This window comes from Platalea leucorodia (assembly GCF_965183815.1).
Source record: "Platalea leucorodia genome assembly, chromosome: 6".
NCBI lineage: Eukaryota > Metazoa > Chordata > Aves > Pelecaniformes > Threskiornithidae > Platalea > Platalea leucorodia.
The window spans coordinates 55,483,807-55,500,063 of NC_138828.1; the positions used below are offsets into that span (position 1 = coordinate 55,483,807).

The 16,257-nt window shown below is 43.6% G+C and overlaps 2 protein-coding genes across 2 annotated transcripts in view; one reads left to right on the forward strand and one right to left on the reverse strand.

Moving 5' to 3' along the window:
- Nucleotides 1-1,365: 1,365 nt before the first annotated feature.
- Nucleotides 1,366-9,974, reverse strand: LOC309592424 (multifunctional protein ADE2; the record flags this gene model as incomplete). Its single annotated transcript, XM_082315769.1, has 9 exons — nucleotides 1,366-1,533; nucleotides 2,227-2,385; nucleotides 3,367-3,547; nucleotides 3,652-3,735; nucleotides 5,019-5,132; nucleotides 5,223-5,402; nucleotides 6,107-6,285; nucleotides 8,939-9,136; nucleotides 9,956-9,974. 9 exons carry the CDS (start codon nucleotides 9,972-9,974, stop codon nucleotides 1,367-1,369), a joined length of 1,281 nt encoding a protein of 426 aa, XP_082171895.1. The 3' UTR covers nucleotide 1,366.
- Nucleotides 9,975-10,602: 628 nt separating this feature from the next.
- The window catches only part of PPAT (phosphoribosyl pyrophosphate amidotransferase), a gene marked incomplete at both ends in the record, with an annotated part of 47,374 nt that continues 41,719 nt past the window's right edge, over nucleotides 10,603-16,257 (forward strand). Inside the window, one exon of the mRNA XM_082315768.1 lies at nucleotides 10,603-10,730. Coding sequence (XP_082171894.1) covers nucleotides 10,603-10,730 — 128 coding nt within the window. The remainder of the gene's footprint in view (nucleotides 10,731-16,257) is intronic.

The following is a 16,257-nucleotide window of genomic DNA, read 5'->3' on the forward strand; positions in this document are numbered from 1 at the left end:
GCGGCCATCAGCAGCAGGTACTCCAGTTCCTCACACTAAGGGGTAAGCCTGACCCACCACACAAACATAAAGCAGTACCTTAGGAACAAAGCAACCCAGCTGCCTCTAACAGCGAGACACTTAATCAAGTAGTATTGTATCTTCCAGAAGACTGTCACCTAATGCCATTCTATGCTGGTTTTGGTGCATAAGCTTTTTACAAGAGCATTACCTAACTTAAGGTCCTGAAGTTATGTACCACAGCTAATGGCTAGTTTGAGTCTAGTTATTCAATAAGTCTCCATGAAGAAGCTTTGAATTCAACAGTTTATTTATAATTGTAAAAGCATAAATGTTACATACATTGAGTAATTGCATATGTTAGAGTTGTACCTACTCAGAAGACTGGTGTGTGCAAAGACAAGACAGTCATGCTTAGATTTCCCCCCAATAGTTTGTTGCTTTACTATTTATTCCCCCCTTCATTTCAGTAAAATTTCCATAGAAAGAGAGTGAGAAAATATGGATATATAATAGCTAGAGTCATTGAAGTGTATGAAGACAGTTTGACAACATCACATAGGCCCTTTAGAACTACCGAAAGTAGAGATCTGCCTACTATTTGAAAGGGCAAAGACTGGACTAGGCAAGAGTTACAGCTAACAGGCAGCAAGCCTAGTTACAGTTCACTCAAACCATTTGTAGTTATAGCTTGTTATGAACAAGAGAATTGGTAGCAACTTTATCACATTCCAGGAGGTATCAGTGGGGTATGTATACACATACATATTTAAAAAAATACACATGTATGTATATACATTTTTTTAAATAAGGCAGGTATTTATTTCACACTCTTAAAACATTTTTCCAGCCCCTTTTCCTATTAATATAGCATATGTTGCCATTTTATTGCTAAAGAAAGCATACCATCATTGCAAGCAGAACAGCATCAGCACACTGGCTTTAGTTAGCAGTCCAGGTGAGTTAATAAGGTTCAAGACACACATTATTACTATGGAAGAATATTACTGTTACAGAAATACAGAAGACTAGTTGAATTCTATTTAGATCGTACCAAATCATTCTCTTGATATAGTCTGTAGTTAACAGTATACACACTAGGAAGCAGAACAGCACCATTTTGGAGCCACAGAAAGAGATACCTAAAAATACTACTTCCCCATCTTTCACTAAGTTGTTGTATTAAAAAAAAAAAAATACACAAGGGAAAGATGAGGACACAGACTTCATCTGCTGCTCTAACAATGCTTTCTTCTGTGAGAAAGGATGCAGGACTTTTGAGCTCACCCAAATGTAAATCCTAACATGAATGAATACGCACGCCATTATCCTTCCGTAACTAATAAAAGTTACTTGTTAGCCTGACTTACAAGGTGCACTCCCGAAGTTTTTTGTCAGCCTGCTTCAAGGAGATCCAGGTGTTTAACATGTTTGATCGCAGTTTGGCCCACACCAAATGGTTGTTTAACCCAAATATCTGGGCAGCAAACTGGGCAGCTCCTTCAGGTGACAGAGTAGTAGGACAGCCAAGACCTGCAGAGAAGAGAGTGCCACTTACCAAAGCATATTTTATAGTCAAACAAAACACTGCCTCTGAAGAACAATTTAAGACAATGTTTGTTTCAGCCTCCAGGAAACACATGCTCTAGTTTTAAAGCTACTGAAGTGTCATGTGTTCCACTACTTCTAACATGACTGCTTCATGGCATTTTAAACCAAAAGCCAGCATACCAATGACCATTCTTATACCGAGGCAACAGACTTCTGGGCTTCCTAGTTGCCAAGCATGCATTCAAGTCACTGACAAAGTTAAAAAATCATACAGGCAGCAATGCACTGAAGTAAGAGTTAAGATCTTACCTAAACTGACTGTAGAAAAAGATATTTTTTTGATCTTTGATCATAAGGAAAATGCAGGTCTGTGAAATTAAGTTACTTAAATCCCCATTAATACTAATTCCAATTTCAAACTGGAATGTTTCGCAAGGCTAAGCCAAGGTTTCTGTTTTTCTAAAGATCATTTGTATGTGATCTTTGCTCTGTCTAGTGGGCTTTTTGCCATCAAGAAGTCAAAGACTGTATGCAAGATATTTCTAAAGACTTTGTTCAGTACTGATTCAGCTACTTTTCCAGTGTTTTGCCACGTGTTTGTATGTGTATGTACACCAGAACAACAACAAAAAGAAAGCTAGGTCAGAACAAGAGCATAAGTTGAAGATATCTTACCGCTGGGTAGTCTGAGAGAGGACCACACATCCTGAGTACCCCAGTCAGCTGAGAGTGGAGGACAGTTGACAACTGGGTAAGCAGTGTTACCAGACATTACTGGCCCCAAACCATTGCTTCTGCCAGCTACTGCAACAAACACTGTTGGGATTCCATCTCCTGGCGGGGGGAGGAGGAAGACATTCAGAAATAAGCAATCCACCTTGTTCTCTGCCACTTGCTTTTGTAGGAATTTTATCTGAGTCCACAATTCTGTTTGCAGTTATTTTGTCAATCCCATTACGTAGCACTAGAATTGTCTGTCCAACTTCCCCCTTTACAGAAACATCTTCTAAATCTAGCAGCCTTAAATCCCAGCTACTGTTTACCACAACTGAAGTTAGCACGTCTTACTCTGCCTCTGAGGGAAAGTCTCAGTATCAGAAGAATAGGTGCTGCTTAGCTTTGTAGAGAACATAGCCATTAAACCTCTGGCATCTTTAAGTGTTCCTCAAATCTTACACAGTTCACCTCACAGTGTTTCTCAACTTCTGTTACCACATCTGTAGTTTCACCAAGCAGAAAGCATACTCCCACAAACATAAATAGTTCTTATCTCTCTTCTGCTAGGCTATAAACACTTTGGAAGAGATGTCAAGTTTTCTTGGTAAAGATAAGAATGTAAATCAAGTATCTTTTTCTCATGGCATCTAAAATAACGAGCAAGAGTATTTTCATTAAACAGGCAGGAAAACATGATGGGAGCAACATCTGCCTTGTAAATATAACATAAGAATATTCAGAGTCAGCTAGAGAAACTATCACTCCTCATTTCAGAAAGGACAGCATCACCAGAAAGATGCTACAGTAAGTGTATTAACATGATCAAGGCTTGGGCAAAGTAGTTCTGGTACTGGGATAAAAGCAGATGTTAGACTAAGTAATAGAAGCTGTGGCTGGGCAGTAGGACAATACACTACTCTAATTGCTTAGTGCAGTCTAACCTGTCATTATGTAATTAGCAAGTGTAGAACAGCATTGTAACAGCTTGGCATTCCGTTTAGCAAAAAGCAGCAGAACCCCACACAAATTCTTAAGTTGCCAAGTCATTCATGAACATGATAATGTTTCAATCCAAATCAGTAGTTCTTTGGCATTTACCTTCATATTCTGCTTTGATCCTCAGGGTTTCATCTGGCCCTTTGTGAGCAGAGGTCACTCTTAACTCACAAGGAATTCCAAAGGTTGCACATGCCTTTTTTATTTTTTCACAGTGACTGAGGTCAGAAGGAGATCCCATTAACACCACAACTCTACCTTGGCTCTTTGTTTTCAGAAGCAACTAGGGAAAAGAATGAAGGGGGGTGAGGGAAAGAAAACCAGTCAACAGGATTGAAGACATGCAGTTATTGAAGTCTAGATACGTTGTTCAGAAAAAACAGATACCTCCACTCTTTCTGCAACCCATTCGAAGTTTCTCTTAACCATTTGCAGTGCTTCAGGAGTCACTTCTTTAAGGTCCCGGTAGGACTGAAAAGAGGGAAAAAAAAAGTACTGAAGTTAATATGTTTTGGGCACACAAAGCACTCCTTTTGCTACCACAGTTGGTAAGAATACCCCAACTGAAATATTTATGCAGTTTCTAGCAATTCCACAGGAAGAACAGTTTGGTACAGATATAGGAGAGTGTGGATATGGAGGCAAGGAAGAGCTATTTAATGAAGAACCATCTCAGTAGGTGTAAACAGCCTTCTACATTACAATTCATGGCCATTTGCAACACGAAAAGCTTTCAGCCACAAGAGTATCAAGGTTTTGGAAGCTTCCCAAAGAGTAAATTTAAGGAAAGACATACAACCTTTTAAAAATTTGGTTTGTAACAACGTGATTGCCTGCAGTAGCACTGCACTAGCCCACCTAGGTTCTGCATGATGTTATCATGTACCTTATTTTAGGGAGATGAGCAAAAGCACTGTCAGAGCAATCCACTCAAGCATGCTACTACATAATTCAGTTAAAGTAAACAACAGAGCAGTTCTCCTTCCTAATTTAAAAGTAATACCCCTCCTCCCACACACACACTTTGAAACCTTCCCCCGTGGCTTACAGCTACTTTCTCACCGGGTCTCTGTTACTAGCCTCAACAACTGTCACAGAAGCTCCACGGCTGCAGCATTCCCAAAACAGTTCTTTCATAACCACTTATCTGGTAATTCAGAGATATTTGACAAGTGTAATTGCTACAAGTTTAAATATAGGACAAGTTTTATTTCAAACTTATGTTTGCAGCCCTCATGTGTGGACACAGTCTGTTAGTAACACTTAGAGACAACTGAATATTGAATTCAAGCTTAACCAAAATAATGAAGAAAAGCATCCTCCCTGCAGATCCCTCTCATGTATCACCAGATCTCTACTAGTGGAGGATACCACTCTAAAACAGAGAAAGTTGCAGGCAGACCTTGGAACCAAAACTTCTATTCTTCCTACCGATTTGTTGTCCAACTATTTTATTACCTGCACAAGTCAGAAATTCTTATTACCCCTGGAAGCTCCATGCTTCATTACAATAGCTCCAGTCAATAGTGATGTTGGGCATTCCTATTAAAGACAGGCAGGCAGAGGATTTTTTTCCTACCATAAACCAACTATTTAATGAGAACAGGATTGGACATTAGGTACCCTATGAGCTACTCTGGAACAAGGTAAGACTATCTAGAAAAAGCCACTCTGAAAGCAGATGTTTAACTGTATGGTTTACTTCTTTCATTCTCCTTCCCAACTGACTTAAAAGGTAAATATTAAAACACTACCTGTTTGTCCTTCTGCTGGCTTCTGTCTCCTGATGGCCACAGTCTCCATGAATCATTATCAATAACATCAGCAAGAACAATTTCTTTTGTCAGAATATTAACACCAAATTCAATCTAAAAAGACAATAAGAATCCTATTTTAGGGACTATACAGTGATATATTTCCTGTCAGCACCAGGATCATGAGAAATCAGATTCTTATACCTTCAGATCTACCAGAGTGCAGTTTTGGGGCTGCCATGATTTTTCCAGGATCTCAAAAATAGCTTGAGTAGAACGAGCCATAATATCCACTTCGGTCTGGCCAATAGTAAGTCCAGCAAAACAGAATTTTGCTTCAATTAGCTGCTCCTCAGACCACTGTGGATCATTATTAGCATCATCCTGTTAAGAAAACCAAAACATATACATCATGTAATTTAAGCTTGCTATACAAGGAAAATAACCATTAGAAGATAATACTAGGTTTTGTTTGTTTGTTTTAAAAAAAAACAAATACAGGCTTCAAACTAGTATTTTATGATTAGCACTAAAAAAAAGTGACAGCAACATTGAAAACACTTCTTGTAACACCTGAACATCTTTAAAAGCACTGCAAGTTTGGACAGTACCCCAAGAGTGACAGGGTACACTACAAACACCACTTCAGGTCATAGTTCTCAAGACACTTCTTTCAGCAGGCATTCCCAAAGAGGTTCAGAATCCTGCCTAGCTAGCTACTTAACCTCACCATGCGAGTACTGTTTACATTTCTTCAAATATATCAATGCACCTGTTTCAACTGATGCATTAGGCTTATGCCCAGAAAGTCCTTATACCTTATAAATAAAACATTTTTTCTATTTTATGTACAGTTTGGCTTTGTATTCTTTGATGACCCTGTAAGCCAGTATTACATTATATGCACTTCAGACAAAACAGCTGTTGGACAAGAATGCAAGAAAACATTGGGATGGCAAAACTACCAATACTAAGAGGATCAGCCAGCCACTAGCGCTACTCACTTTATTTGTCAGCATTTTAAAAGAGATAATACAGAGCTCTAGCTCTGTTTAAGTTTTATTAACATCACAGGAAAGGAAACTTACCTTGTAAAACATCTCGATTTTGGGTGGGTAAAACTTATATCCTTCTTTGACACCAGGGTTTCTTTTGAGGAAGGAGCCAGTAGCAATTCTTCTGCACACCCATTCAATTGGGATCATTTCACAGTGAGCCGCTATGAATGCCGTGTCACTCTGTTTCCTGACAAAAGCTGTTTTGATTCCTAAATATAAAGATGGCAGCTTAGTTCCATTACTAGGCACACTCCACAGTTGAAACAGGAGTCAAACATCTTTACGTACAACTGAATCTCATTCTTTTTGGGACTTAAGGGACACACTGAATCTCTTCAGGGTATTTTAAGCCCACTCTGGCCTTGCGAGAGGCAATCAATGACGTTATCTTCCACAAGTCATTAGTTTTGCCCATTTTATCATACAACGCTCACTTGTAGCTCAGAACCTTATGCTCTGGGCAGAAATCCTACTCTTGCAAATAATTTTGTTCACAGAGCTTTTTTAAAAAAAAAAAAAATCTATCCCTCACAATGGCTTGTTTTTAAACAAAAGTTAGCAGCAACCAAGTACCCAACCATGCTCTCTGGTGGAAGATCCAATTATACATGGAAGAGTAATTGGAGGCTTTCAAAGGAGTCTGGGAGCATGGTAATCTTTATTACTTCGTTTAATAAAGGAGGATGGGCCAGGGAAGAGAATGACTTAGTCCTCCCTTTCATTACAAACTAACATTTATTTAGGGCACTAGATCTTAGTGATTTGTTAGGCAAAAGACATTAAGACTCAGAAACATATGCGCACACACAAGCCTGCAGCGGCAAGTCAACCTTCTTACATAATTCTAAGATTATTCTAAGATCTAAGATTATTCCACATTAAACAGGGACAGCCAACACATGCAGATAAGCACTGTAAGTGCAAAACGGCTCTTTTTTCAATTTCACTCTCGAGGAAAGTCCCACCTTTCTGCCCCCAAAGTTGCCAAGCCCCACTGGCATCTGCCAGAAACAGAAGACAAAGGAGCTGCATCCAGTCAAACCAAGAAGTAGCTCTGTTCTGTTCTGCTTCCAGAGCCATAAAGCAAGAATTAAAGTCTTAAAATATAGTATTAACATTGACTCTTCAGATTTTGTTGCATTTCCCTCAAGGGCAGAATGATTTAAATAACCAACTGCACATTAAGCCACTTTAAATCCAGGCATTAAGGCCCCCATATGGTTTACTACTACATTTTTCATCAGTGCAGATGCATGCTTTTGAAGGGCTGACATTAGCTCTATTATAAAAGGGAGAGAAACTTTAACAGAACTTTGTAAATCATCACCTTTGAAAGAGTGGGTTAAGAAGAGTTGCGCAAAGCAAACAAACTACTTCTATGATAAGGCATTTGCATTATCTGCAATTTATGCCAGTCAAATAAGCAAACTGGAGAAGAGCCCTGAAAGTTCTTTTGTTGCTTTAAAATGCAGCGGCAGCTTACTCCGTGTATTTTTTCACAGCACCTGAAGTTATGGAGTACAAGACATTTAAGGATCTTTGAGAGGTCTACAGCATGGATTCTTCACATTTAAAGTTTGTATCTGTAGGATATTAAATATTTTGATTGTTAACTATTGCTATTTAAGAATTAGGCAAAACATCTCATTAATTGTTCCTAAATGAAAACTGGTAGTTTTAACCAACTGCAAATATAATCAGAAAGACCTTGGAGGCTTCTTTGTACCGCATGCACAATAGCTTCCCAAGGAAGGCCGGTGACCGAGGATTACACTGAATGACTTGATATATCTTTGTCTTGGCCCATATTTTAAGAAGTACTTGCACAGAAATATAGGTAGACAGAACTCCACAGAAGCCATCTTAATCTTCCCCACGTACGAAACATTCTAGGACTTTCCTATTTGACTGACTGAGAACTATTACTACATCTTATAACAGATAATACAGCTTTTAGAGTAACTCAGCTGGTACTTGAAGCAACCTTTGTGCAAGTGTTTCAAAGTGCACTGAGCACACAGCTATAAGCAGTCTTAACCAAGTTTACTGGTGCCTGTATTATAGTAGTGTTTGCAGACTCAAGTTAGAAACCCACCAGCGCAGATTCCTCTTTGCAACTTGCAAACTTCTCAGTCAAAGACACTTCAAAATGCCTTCTCAAAGCAAAGATAATGGCTCCATTTCTGGAAGCGTGGTGCAAAACTTACGTGTAACAGTGAATTATGTACTCCATGAAAGCTCGCTTCTAGCATCAGAAATACTTTGAGTCTTTTAAAGCAAATATTAGATTCCTGATACATTCAATACAGACAATATATGCATTTGCGATATAGTCCCCATAACTGTTTAAGTACAAAGCATACAGAACCTTTACGTTGATATAGCACACACAACTAAGAGGTGGAAAGAAAAAAAAAAAAAAAACACAAAAAGATACTCCAATTTTATCTTTCAGCATTTATACACAACTTTCACACAGCTTAGACATGATAGTGCCACCAGCTAGCAGTGACTTCCATGCAGTAAGATGTAGTAAGAAAGGCGAGGTGCATCCAGTCCCGTATTACGGGCAAGAGGGCGTGGAGGGGAGGATTAGGGGTGTGTCCAAACAAGCAGGAGAAACTACTGCAGCGTTATCTGTGATTAGAAGATCACTTCAGATAGTCTCACATTCCAAAGCAACAAGTCGCCCACCCAGCTCTGTAGTACCAGAGGGAGAAGTGTAACTAAAAACTAATAGAAGAGAGTCTCAAAAAAACCCATCAGAGCTTCAAGGCACGATAAACCAATATATAGAAACAATACCGTTTTGTAACAATATCTGTAATACACAGGCATGTATTCTACCTTTGAAATACTTACCAGCTTCTTGAAGCAACTGAAACACACAGCTAGTCGTTGTATTGGAAATGGCAGCCTTCCCTTCCATTCGGTCCTTCCTGGCTGCATTTCCCGCTGTTATTTGGTCTTTTGACTGCATGAGAACACATCCCGGGATATCTGGCAGCTCGTACACTTCTTTGGTTTTACCTTCATTAACTTTTTTACCAAGTTTAAGGTCTAAAAAAAATTTAAAAAATCAGTTTTAGATTGAAAGAAGCTTTTTACTTATGCACGTAAGCCCACTAAGTTCGCACACTACCAGCTGCGTGCAAAGCGGGACCCAGCAGGACCCCGCGCTGCAGCCAGCGACCACGCAGAGCGCGCTAAGCCCCCCCTCTCCAGGGCAATTCGGCCAGGGTTCCCTCCCAGCAGCCAGGCCGAAAGCAATCGCTCAAAACTTCTGCCCAGGAGGCCCGGGCGCCAGGCGGGGGACGCGCCCGCCACGGGCGGCAGCTTCTCGCCGGCAGCGGCCATGCGCTCCCCCGGCGACCCTCACCTCCAGGCTACCACCGGTTTGGTGCCGCCTGAGGCGGTGCTGGCAGAAGCCATGCCGCTTTTACCGAGTGTGGGGTTTGTTTTTTTGTTTGTTTGTTTGTTTTGTTTTTTTTTAGCTTCGGGACAAACCCGAAGCTCGGAAAGCCAAGCGGCGCGGCTCGGCAGCGGCAGCCGCACGGAGCATCCTCCGCCCGGGGCGGGTTGAAGCTTCGGCTCGGAGCGTTCACCTGCCCCTCGCCGCCTCTCCTGCGGGACGGGGGGCAGCCGTGACGCCCCTCAGGCTGGGGGGCGGCCACCCACAAAAAGAAAAAAAAAAAAAAGAAATTACAACTTAGCGAGGAAAAAGCTCGCTCGCAAGCTCCCACACCCCGAGCCCGGCTGAGCGGGCACCGCTCCCCCGCTCCCCCCGGCTTGACCGTTACCGGACCCCCGGGGCGCTCAACGGCCGCGGCGCGCGGGCCGCCCCCTCGCGGCTTCCCCCGCCGGGGGGCAGGCGGTTACCTGATGCTGCGGGAGCCATGGCTGTGGCAGCGGGAGCAGGCACCTAGGGCACAGAGGAGAGGCTCAGCGCACGCCGCCGGGCCCCGCCGCCGGGGTAAGAAGGGGCCGGCGGAAGGGGCGGGCAGGCGGGGCGGCGGGCAGCGGCACCGCCCGCCAATCGCCGCCCAACGCGGCGGGGACGGCTCGCGCCCCTCTCCGCCCCGCCAAGCCCCCGGGGCGAACCCCGGCCGGCCGCCCCCCCCCCCCCCCCCCCAGCCACCGCCACCCCCGTGCAAACACGGCCCCGGCCCCGCTGCCCGGCCAATGCCGGCGCCGCGCCGCGCCCGGCCCCCGACTCCCCGCGCCCCAGGGGCGACACCCGCCCCCCGCCCCGGCCTGTTGCGCCCGGCGGGGGCAGCGGGTCCGGGGCGGCGGGGGAGGGGGCGGGGAGGGGACGGGCGAGGCGGCGGTGCGGGGGCCGGGGCGCCCCCCCGTATGTAAATGAGGGAGGCCGCGCCGGCAGGCTACCGGCGGCTCCGCGCGGCGCGGCGCTGTTGGCTGCGCGCGGCGCCGGCAGGAGCGCGCGGGAGCCGCCACAGCGGGGCCGGGAGCGGGAGCGGGGCCGCCCGCCGGGGCCGCGCCGCCCGCCGCCACGTGCCGCCCGCGCCATGGAGCTGGAGGAGCTGGGCATCCGGGAGGAGTGCGGCGTCTTCGGCTGCATCGCCTCCGGCGTCTGGCCCACGGAGCTGGACGTGCCCCATGTGATCACGCTGGGGCTGGTGGGGCTGCAGCACAGGTAAGGGGGCGGGGGGGGCGCGGGGGGGTCGGGATCGGGCCGGACGGGGCCGCCGTCCCAAACCGGCGCCTCCGTGGCGGGCCGGGGGCGGCCGGGGTCCCGCGCCGGCACGTGCAGCCGGGAGGGCGCCGGGTCGCCGGCGGCGGCAGGAGCGGGCTGGGAGGTGAACGCGGCCGGGGGCCTGCCCGCTCCGGAGCGTCCCGTCCCGTCCCTTCCTCCCGCCCCGCGCCGGCGGGGAGCCCCGGCAGCATCCCGGTGGCGAAGCGCAAGGAACCGGGCCGGCCCCGCCGAAGGAGCGGCTCTCGGACGCGCTTTGGACCTCGGCTGCATCCCGCTTCAGTCGCATCCGCTCCCGCTGCTCCGTGCGCGGAGCCCGCGGCGTGGCCGCGCAACCGGTCGGCGGGGATGCGCCCCGCTCATCGGCTGCTGCGCCCGCCGCCCCGTCCCAGCCGCGCCGCCGCGGTGTCACACGGGCGCTGACCTCCCGCCGGCGTCGCGGCGGGGCCCGGCCGTCGTTCTCGGCGTTACTCGGGAGGCTTATGCTAAAGTGTAATTCACACAAATCGAGACGACCGAAACGGAGTGGTTCTTAAGCATTTTTAGGCGCCTACTAGCCATAGTTGCTTAGATTCGTCACCACGATATAATAAAACTTTTTTGCTACCTGACACGTCTGTGGCGATGTAAAACAGACTAGATTCCCTGCGGTCCATGTGGATGCAGAGCTGCAAAATGAAGTTTGGGTTCTGCTTCCGTTTGGTATTCGAAGTGATAATGTTACGCACTGACATATACTAATCATTTTTTCAGCAGTGCCAGAAAGGTATAGCCTCCTTGTGGGAACACATGCACAGCCAAGCACGCACATGCTAGTTTTGTGGTAGTCCAAACACCTACATACTATGCTTAACTTTCCATTTGCAAAAAGTGGGCTGAATAATCACATTCCTGACAGTCTGGGGAGGTGGGCTTCTCTAAGTACACATGCACTGCATAGATAAAATTATATGTTCTTTGTATTTTTGAGGTCACGGACATGTAAAGGTTGCTCTGCAGTTGTTTTGGACCAACAACAGAAACTTGTTTACATTGAGATTTTCTGTTTATTATAGCTGAGTTTCATATACTTTTACTGGTAAAGTGCTGCATCCCTACATGACTCTCATATACTAATAATTTTCTTTGGGTTGCAGGTGTATCATTCATAAACTATATATATTTGCCAGTGTCCATCAAAAACCTTTTTATTGGGAGCGATAGAGCTGCAGAATCCAAGGAACAAAGCTGTGTAATCAATAGTCTCATTTTAGGTTGCGCCATTTTTCTGTGAAGAGGCTGGAAAAAAATCTTACCTCATTTGTGCTTACACAGTTACACTGGTGGACCTGGAGTTTCTTAGTTGGAAATAAAATGATTGATGTATTTTCATTACTTTGCAGCTTATTATCTCAATTTTCATTGCAACCTTATTTCATGATTTTTCAATACACATTTTTTTCTTCTTTTTTTCTGATGGGCACTTGACAAGTATATTTGATTTCCATGAGCTCTTTAACATCAAATATCCCCTGTGAAGGACACAACTGTAGACAGTAATACTAATGTTGTGACTGAAACTGTAAGCAATTCACAAGTCCTACAGGAAGATACGCACCTAAAGGCATACATGCACTACCTCTGATTCTGATCTTCTAACTCAATAACTGTCAAAATTTTTAAGGGATGCTTTCTTAGAGACGTAAACGTTATTGCATCTGTAAAGTGAAACAGGCTGTTCAATTAGGTATACCTTTGCAAGCACTCAGTAAAATGCTATTAAATAGCTGAGATGTTCATGTTTCCATTTCCTTCTTTAATGTTTCTCACTAACCTCTTCTCATTTTTCCTACTGTGAGGTATAGAAGAAGTGGCAGCCCTATCAGGAAGTAATAGGATAACAGCTATTTTTCTTCCTTCTTTTTGGAATGTCTCTTGAAAACCAGAATTAAGATTTAGCATTAACTGTACCAGTAAATTTCATTAAGCCCGTTCTTTTAAACTTAAATACGAAGAAGTGTCTCTTAACCGTATTCCTTTAAAAATAAGTAAATATGAAGGAGAGATATGGTAAATATTAATGGGCAGCCCCAATCAGGCCTAAATGACTAACAGAAATTTGATCGGCCACTAGAAATACAGCCCTTGGACTTCACCTTCAAATTAGTAAGGGTGTTTAGGTAATGACTACTGGCCTTAGATGCTCATCGGTATGTTCTTTTATATGCATATTAGTCCTGTGCAATAAATCAAATTACAGAATTTGGCCCTTAATTCATCTTAGATTTTAAAAATCAGAATATTCAAGCATGGCATTGTATGAAAGTGCATTTTTTGAGATGACTGATCCACAAAGAAGAGGCAGCTGTTGGGAATGTGTTACAACTTCTAATCTTTGAAATCTTATCTGTATACAGAAAGATCCAGAGTATTTGTTAAATGCCACAAAAACATGCAGCGTAAATTGTTTGTGCTTTATGTTCTGATACAGCTGGTTGCAGCAATGTGAAGAACTTTGCTGTTTCTGATAAATGACCTAAAATGAGTTGATAGTTTGTATTACAATGTTAAAAAAGTACTAGGGCACTGGAGAGATTGACTTCAGTGAGGATGTTTGTAACTGAAAACTTGGAACTCCATACACTGGATCAAACCACCAAAATATTTAAGCATGTATTCAACCGCATGTATTTGAGTGGTGCTCATTGTTTCACTGAAACTATTCTGCATGAAAAATCGGTGTGTATTTGTAAGCAAGGTTGTGGACTGGGCCCACAAGTAGGCACATCATGAAAGATAAAAGATAGACTTGGAATTTCACTATCTTGACAAAAGCAACAACTTTAAACAGTTGGGTTTTTTTAATTGAAAAGCAGCTGCTAGATTGTTGAGGCTTAAATTTGCACTCCTTTGTAGCAGAGTTAGAACATGGCTTTTGATTGGCTTTTACTTTATAATGGTGAACTGTGAATTGAAATGAAAACCAGTATATTCCTACTCACAGGCTAATCAAGGCCTTTCACACACTAAGAACATTGTAACAATTTAACTTGAGACCCTTTTAAAGTGATTTTCATCTGGTTTTAACACCCTTTACAGCTATGTTAGCAGTGAATTCTCATTATGTTTGAAACTTTAAAGCTGCTAAAGCTAATGCTGTTCCTCTGGCATCAACATTAACAAGGCTTAAAAGTGGATGTTCTAAATCATCTTCACAATTTGTAAGCTAGGGAACAAAGTCACTGGACAACCCACTGACAGCATGCCAAAATAAAGTCAGAGACTATTGGTAAGGAGAGGACTTTCTTGGGGGCGGTGAGGGAGGGAGGAGGAGTCCTTTGAGTTACAAATCTATTAAACGTCATTCAAGTCCTTGACCAGGACAAATTTGCAAAGTTAATCTTGGAACAAGTGTGATTTCTGTTAACTTTTTGCAAAATTCCCTGGAAAATATTTTTGGCAGTAATACTGTGTACTGAAACCTGAGTGTATCCAGCTGATTTTTAGAAAAGGTCTTTAAAAGGTCTCTTCTGTGCAGGTGGAAGTCCTATTAAGTCAGGGAATACTCCTTGTCCCAACTCAGCTGGGTGTATGTGTGGAGTGGAGGCCTGGCCAGCATGCTTTTTTGATACCTTCCCTGTTACTATCCACTATTAAAACCCACACAACAGAACCCAAATAATCACCAATGTAAGTTAAGAATTTTTACTTCTCTTTCAATCTAGTAAAATTACTGGTTGCTTCCCATTAGCCATCCTTCCAAATAGCTACACTCAATATGGCATAATAAAGGTGTTTATCTGCATTTTATATACAACCTCTCGACTACAAGATAGATTTTTTAAAAGGCTATTTAGAAAGCTATTGGTATCCTGTCTTACCCCATGAATCTTTCAAACAAAAAGCTTGAAATTGCAAGAGTATTTGGATGGGAATTTTCTGATGAACATGGATATGCTGCAGGTAATGATCCTAATAATTTGGTATGCAACATATTTTCCTCTTCATCTCAAGAACCCATTACGGGTTCAGCAGATCCCCTATCCCCAGATGCAAGAACTGCAGTGTTAAATGTTCTAATTGTCTAAGTGCCAAATTTTGTAATTAACTGCATTTCTATATAAATTCCCTATGGTATATACTGGGTAAGATGTTTGTCTAGCTAGTGATTGAGTCTGCATGCTGTTTTACCAGAACATTCATGTTGTATGTGCTGTTAAAACATTCCTCAGTACTTTCAGAGACACTGACTTAATGTGGATATAGTAACACTTTATCTTTTAGTTCTATCTTGGTTTACATTTAAAGGCCTTTCTGTGCTGCTAGGTGCTGACAGCCCAGTTTAATTACATGCCACAAAGCTTACTCCCGCAGGAAGAGAGGAGGAGCGAGACCTTTTTGCTGTGGTGAGCGTTGTTTTAGCTAACTTCCTGCAGGGCTCAGGTTCCTGCATGCTCGTTTTTGGAAGGTGAAGATAAGCCAGATTTCCATTCTAACCAAGTTCAAATCTCTTAGATGTACATGTCACAAAATGCAGTTCGGTCTTAGCTCTTATCTCTGGATGTGGAGTAACCAACTGGAATGAGATAACGTAAGGAGGAGTGGAAAAAACAGGAAGGAAGCTGTGCCAAATGTATACAAGAGGATGCTTCAGAGACAGCCATTATGTTTATTGTGGCCAACAGACTTTCCATTACATTGACCTAGCCACTGAGTTGGGGTGAGACTGTTGGTTTTTCTTCACATCGACTGTAGTTAAGTCATCCATGTAGGCATGATACAGCTCTCCAGTAATTTTCACAGGATTGCTCTGTTGGCTTGTCTGCCCATACCTTAAATTTGAGCCTAATGCATGGAGGGAGGGTTGTACACAGCATGGGAGGTCCATGCTGGGTAGTTCAGTTTAAATAAACTGTCCTGGCTGCTCTTTCTGCCGTGTCTTACATACTTTCCTTGAACTTAAAAAAACCAGGGTTGTTTGGAGGGGCTTTTTATTAGGTTAGTTTTAATTTAAACCAGTTCTGTCAGTTGGCTAACCACTTGGCCACATGAGTGGACACAAAGGAGACCTTGCTGCAGGAGAAGGAACAAAGGGTGAGAGTCTGGAGGGGAGTCTTTTAAGCTGATGGTGATGCTGATAGTGCTTGTGGATCCACCAACAACGCAAGCATTTCTGCTTCCTGAAGCTCCTTCTCCACCATTTGGCCCAAATGTAGTTTGGTCTACCAATGAAATAATCTAAATGGGGCATTCAAGGACTTCCCAGGGTAACAGCCCTATCAAAGATGTGTAAAGTGACTCATTCATCTCATTGAATGAGCGTGCTTTAGAGAAGAATGGAACTTTTTAATACAGGTCAGAGTGGTGATTGCTCCATTTATCTGTCATACCTCAGAAATTTCAGTATTGCCATTTGCAAACTGGGGAGGAGGCAGATTTGTCCTCACAGTAATCTGAATGTCCCCCTAGTAATAGTGCAGGTATTTGAGGA